General features: G+C 54.0%; 2 protein-coding genes across 2 annotated transcripts; both read right to left on the reverse strand.

The window, feature by feature from the left end:
* Positions 1–14: 14 nt before the first annotated feature.
* Positions 15–2,533, reverse strand: BDZ83DRAFT_758773 (uncharacterized protein; the record flags this gene model as incomplete). Its single annotated transcript, XM_060515087.1, has 3 exons — positions 15–26; positions 82–1,239; positions 1,310–2,533. The coding sequence occupies 3 exons, from the start codon at positions 2,531–2,533 to the stop codon at positions 15–17; spliced, it is 2,394 nt and encodes a 797-aa protein (XP_060357412.1).
* Positions 2,534–3,319: 786 nt separating this feature from the next.
* On the reverse strand, positions 3,320–4,567 carry BDZ83DRAFT_758774 (2OG-Fe(II) oxygenase superfamily protein; the record flags this gene model as incomplete). The annotated part of the gene is made up of 3 exons (XM_060515088.1): positions 3,320–4,081; positions 4,149–4,215; positions 4,278–4,567. The coding sequence occupies 3 exons, from the start codon at positions 4,565–4,567 to the stop codon at positions 3,320–3,322; spliced, it is 1,119 nt and encodes a 372-aa protein (XP_060357413.1).
* Positions 4,568–5,891: the final 1,324 nt, after the last annotated feature.

Here is a 5,891-nt window from a genome sequence, read left to right on the forward strand (position 1 = left end):
GCTATCCACTAGCTCTAAAAGAGCCTCTTCCACGGTGATTTTGACGTCTAACAAGGCAGCGATGGTGTCTGCGCTGTGCACAGTCACGACAAGTGCCATCTGCCCTTCAATGACTTTTCGAAGAAACGTAGTCTCCGTGTACCGCTCTTCCACAGGGATAGTGTCATTCGCAGCGAACGATGAGACTGCCTTGAGAAGCTTCCGTCGCAGCTCGCCAGCAGCTCCCGAGATGGATGAGATTCCATCAGCTCCGCCCTTTGCGGAGAGATCGAGAGTGTAGTGCACAGCAGCATCGCGAGCAAATACGGCACCATGGTCGAGGGTAGTCCCAGCCCCGGTGAGAAATCCAGTACTTGTGCCGTGATGCGTGCCGAGAGCTGTGAATTTGGGGGCTGAGATGGCTCGGGTCACACCATAGCGATGGGCAACTTGCAATTTATCTGTATCAAGGGCGAGCCCGTCGACACCGCGGCTGAATCTTCCCCCGTCCGCACCGTTGTCGGTGTTTCGCTCCGAATCGATCGCGTTTAGACCGATAGTTGAGCCGAAGGCGGTGAAAGATGGAGTAAGATAACCATTTTTGAGGTGAATCAGAGTACCTCCCTGTCTAGACACCGCTTTGAGCTCGGCTTCGCAGCCTCCAACGCAAGTAATCTTGCCGTCAGAGATGGCTACGTTGTATGTTTTCCCATCGACTGCGAAGCCTTTCACCGTCATGGAGTGTAGAATTTTTGAGATTCCTGTAAAGACAACATCGCCCCGCATGAAGTGAGGCTTCTCAATGACCTCACCGAGATGCTCATCGGGGACTATGGTACCCTCGTAGGTCTTGTTAAGCCTGACTGGTTCGTCATACTGAGCAGTACCGTCAATCCAGACCTGGATTGGCGTAGCCCCAACGCTCAATGGGTCACTGTCCCAGACGACGACATCGGCATCGAAACCAGGCTTGATTTTACCGAGGCGATGCCCCATCCCTAGTCTCTCAGCCGGGGCAGTAGTGACGGATGCTAGTGCAACGTGATAAGGTAGACCATACTTGTACGCTTTCGCAGCTTCAAACACGACGTGCTGTGCATTGAGCACTGGGTTATCGCTGACATAGATGGGCGTCAGTCCAGCGTCATAGAGATGTTTCCCTGCGTATTCTGAGCCCATAGCAGCTTCGGCTTTGTACCACATGTTGTCAGCGAAGAGGGCGGACGCTGGTGGATTGTTTCCCCATGCCCGTTTGAGAATCTTGGGAATTACTAGTGAGTAAAAGGTGAGGGAATGGGAGATACCATCAAGGGCTTTGCGATATGCTTACCTCGGGCACGAGATACGTCTGGTGGGCATGATGAAATGCGCGAATGGGGAATTTGAACTCATTCGTGTGGTCCACGAAAGCCTCAAGGTCATTGATGGTGTAGCAATGAGCATGAACATGGACTTGGCCCCTGAGCACAGCAATCAGTGCCTCCCACTCCAGATCGTTCTTAAGATAGGTCTTGACGTGGTCGAGGCCTTGAACAGCAGCACTGCACCAGTCATCTTGCTCGCGGATCAACTTGGTAGCGTGCTCGAAAGCCTGACGGAATTCCCAGCTTTCACCAAGGCGGCTGTAAGGGCCACGTTCGCCTGCCTTCCCATGGACCTGCTTCGAATTCTCACCACAAGCCATCTTCATATGCCGCCAGGTGCGATCCGGGTCAGCTAGCATATCAAGTACGCTTGTTTCGTTGCGTCCGTCACCAGTTCCGACGGCGTGCTTGATCACAAAGGCTTCGCCGCCAATATTGTTGCTGGATCCAGGAAGAATCAACGACGTGGTGACGCCGCCAGACTTGATTACCTGGAGTTGATGATCCGTGGGTTGGATGCCGTCGATGGATCGGACATAGGGAGTGATATCTTTTGACAGCTCGCTGACGTCTTCATTGCCGTGTAATGTTGGCAGTGAATGTACTGCAGCATGGCTGTGCATGTCGATGATGCCGCTGGTGAGCGGCCGCCCACCGGCATCGTAGACGAGAACATCTCCGGGCAGGGAGGCTATCGATATGCCCTTAGCTACCTGTTTGATCAGGCCGTGCTCAATGAACACGTCGGCTGAAATCCATGAATAGTCGGCAGACCTTTCAGCCGGCTCCCCGATCCAAATCGTTGCGTTCCTGATGACTGTGGGTTTCTTGCCGTCCACGTAGCGGGCGTTCCGTGTCCTCCCGTACCCAGGCGGATCAATTGGTCGACTGTGCAAGTTCCCGCAAGTCGCCAGATCCTCTCGCAGCTGACGAGTTGAGAGCCCATGAATCGTAAGTTCCGGCCCGGAGACGCTGCCCACGGGGTAAATCTGCCTCCATTGCGCGTAGACGATGAACGCGAGGCATGCTAAACCAAGAACGCGCAATGTTCGCGACCTGCGGGGTAAAAGTTGGAGAGCCGGATGATGCCGTCGCCGCACTGATGAAGAAGGGACACGGCGACTTTCAGCCGCTGGCGGGCTGTAGGGCGGCAGCTCATCTATTTTCTCCGCGCCCGTGAGCGATGTCATTGTTTGAGTCGTCGATATCGGTGGCTGAGGAGGACGACAGGGCCACGTGGTGGGTTTGAAGTTTGACAACAGGACATTTACTGGCAACAAGGGACAACAATAACGGCTCCAGTTGTGTTTGGGTGAGGACGCCCTTGTCCCCAGCTTCCAAGGGGGCTTTGATGATCGCAACAAGGATTCAGGACAGGGCTTAACTCGCCTAAATTAGTTTCGGGCAGCCCAAACCAAAACTAAACTCCTGCCAAAGCTTTGTTTCCTCGGCTGATTATGTGGTGGTGCTTATGGGTCTATCGGAACATGGAGCGTACATGTAATTAGCCGTAGAGGTAGATCTGTATGAAGATGGCATGAACTTTCACATTATTGGATACTCAGTGCCTAGCCCGTTTTCGTCTGTCATAAGTTGCTCGTCCGGCGGGATGCCTCGATTGACTCTGGCCACTGACGCCATCTAGATTTAGACCCCGCTCCGATCACCGTGCCCCTAGATGGTACGCCAGAGGAAAAAGAAATACCGCATGATGAATACGAGAGTGTTTGCCAGACTAACTCGGAAAGAGATGCCGACATCTCGACCCAGGCGGCAAAGATTCAGACACGGGTTCTAGGCTGTGAGGCAGGGGCACTTTCTTGTACACAATTCTGATGAAGGATGCAATGCTGTTTTCACCACATAGACCGTTTCATTCAATTGTGAAACCCTCGAGGGGTATCTCCCACTTCGTGATATGTCAAGCTAACGTAGGTACATGTATTTGGTCTCATTATCTACACTAGTGCTGCCGCTTAATGGGCCTCAACCAAAGTTTCCTTCACAGCCGGAGCTTGCTTAAGCTCCTCAGACACTTCAGGCGCGTGCGCCTTGGCGGTCGGCTGCGCGTACGGGGTCCACTCCTCATCGGCAGTCATGCCGCCGTACAACATGGAAGGGGGAGCAAGAGCCTGGATATCGGGGGTGGCCTTGAAGAGGTAGAACTTCTCATCGTGCCACTGACCAGCAGTGACGTATCTGCCCTCGCTGTCCTTGAACATGGTGTCGTTCTCGGCGCGGAGGAAGTAAGCGATGGAGTAGCGGTGCTGCTCGGAGTTGTAAGGGACGACGCGGTGGATGCACGACATCATGGTGTGGCCACTGGCGAAGCGGAGGGAGTCGCCAACGTTGATGATGGCGCAGCCCTTCTTGGGAGCGACGAAGCCGAACTCTTTGGTGCCGGGAGGGCGGATCTGGAGACCCCACTCCTCAGCAAAGAGGAGGGTGAGGGAGCTGATGTCGGTGTGCTTCTGGTGGCCGATCTGGGTGTCCTTGATGGGGTCGGCGGGGACGTAGTGCATCATTGCCAGTGTGGAGGTAGAAGGGCGGTCGTTGCGGTGGGCGTTCTCGTAACGGGCGGCGCCGACGAGACCCATGGCGGAGGAGAGACCGGAGAGGACGGTCTTGGTAACCAGGTTAGATCCGGAGATAGCGTTCTTCAGAATTGCCTTCTCCTTATCGTTCTGGAGAATCTTGGGGAACTTGGGATCGGGTCTTTGAATCTCATCACGGGAGACCTGGAGTGGGGTAAGTTAGCTGGAGCCCATATCCAACGATCATGGGAGTCCCATGATAATATCTCACCTTAAACATCTCATAGCCGTCTCTGGTGTTGGGAAGACCACCCGTTCGGGAGCCGACGGGCTCATATCTATAATTAAGCCATGAGCATCTTCTGAATATTCCAACCTCGGCGGTGCGGCGGAGACTTACCCAAGATGTGCGGTGATAAGGCCGAGCTCGTTCTTGTCCTCGATAGGGGCTTCAAAGTAGCGGTGCATGAGCTCAAGGGTCCTTTGCTGGTCGTCGAGGAATCTGCTGCCATCGAGGCCGTTCAAGTCCAGGTAGAAGAAACCCTGTTGCTGGCAAATGCGGAGCATGTTCTCAAGCTCAGCTGGCTCTTGGGAGAGGACGCGTCCAAAGTCCACAGTCTCCATGGGGTAGACGGGGACCCTCTTCCCGGACCACTCGACGGTCTGCGGGACTTCAGTGGAGATACCCATTATGTAGCTGTGTGTAGGTATGCGGAAGCTAGGATTCTAGGTAGTGAAGACGGTCTTGGAGGATCGAGTTTACAAATCGTAGGCAGAGAGTTGGTTTCGACAGGACGAGCTGCACTCCCATACTTCAACCCCGCCGGCGAGCTCTCCTACTTATACAATTCGAGACTACCCAGGCCCAGAACCCTGAAGACCTGGATAGCTCTGCCTGAGCTACACCTGAAGCTCCGAGTCTGATCTGCGTAGGCGCACCAACAAGACTCTTTGCCCCTCATTGTCAGCAACGCGACGAGATCCACACACATCATCATTTCTTATCCTCCTTCCAGATTGCTGTGATTAACAATGTCCCATTCAATGAGACCTAAAGTTTCATGCAATGGTGCGGGGTCTCGGGCCAATCGGCACATTTACCCATATCACATGCGTCCCGCGCCAACGAGACTATCACTGACAGCTCGAGGAGCTCGATGTCTCTTTCGTATCAAAAGTGGATTTCGTGCTCTAGCGCTGCTTGATCTGGTTCGTGATGGCGGCACTCTGGTAGGACCCCGCTGTCTCACACTACTCAATCGGATACGGTCCGTCTCATGCAGGGCGTAGGAATTGCACCATTTCTTGGCCATCTTATCATTTCTGGAAGAAGAAACCATTGAGTCCAGCCGAGAAGGACAGCGCCTCTTTTCAATCTCCAAGTTTAGCCAGATGCGTTTTGTAAGTACGTGGACGAGGGCTGTTGGCCTAGGCAACACCACATAAACAACAAACACCCCGCTCTCGGTAGATTTCCTTACACGCTTGGAGGGGCATAACTTTCTTCGGAATTGCATCCTCTCGGTCTTTTACCCGACACTAAGATTGCCAAGCCCGGCAGATGGGCCATCGTGCAATGTAATTGCTTATTCATTGGGTGATGTCGGACAGAAGGGACTCACCACAGCTCACCAATGTCTCTCCGGTCACACAAAGCTGTGCTCAATTTCTGCAGCTAGGCTGACAACTTAGTCGCAGACAACGTGTCGTCCGCGTGGCAGCAACTTGGGTCTTTGTCGAGACAATGTGATTGTCTTCTTGGTAACAGTCGAAGAACCACAAGGGTTCCTCTGAGAGGCCGCCACCATCCGGGAGTATCCGCAAGAAGACCCCTGGCTAGGATCTGCCACTAGGCGACCAACCACACATCCCATTCATCTCGAAGTGGCGATGCGGGGTAATCTCAGTGCGGTATCCGCGGGAGACGCGAAACATCTGCAAGCGAGCAGCGTTGCACGCATGTAGTTGGGGCTCGGAGGAAAGCCCCCGACTACAACCCCCACGGCGATGGCTG

This window comes from Colletotrichum acutatum (genome assembly GCF_030867785.1).
Source record: "Colletotrichum acutatum strain CBS 112980 chromosome Unknown BDZ83scaffold_266, whole genome shotgun sequence".
In the NCBI taxonomy this organism is placed as follows: Eukaryota; Fungi; Ascomycota; class Sordariomycetes; order Glomerellales; family Glomerellaceae; genus Colletotrichum; species Colletotrichum acutatum.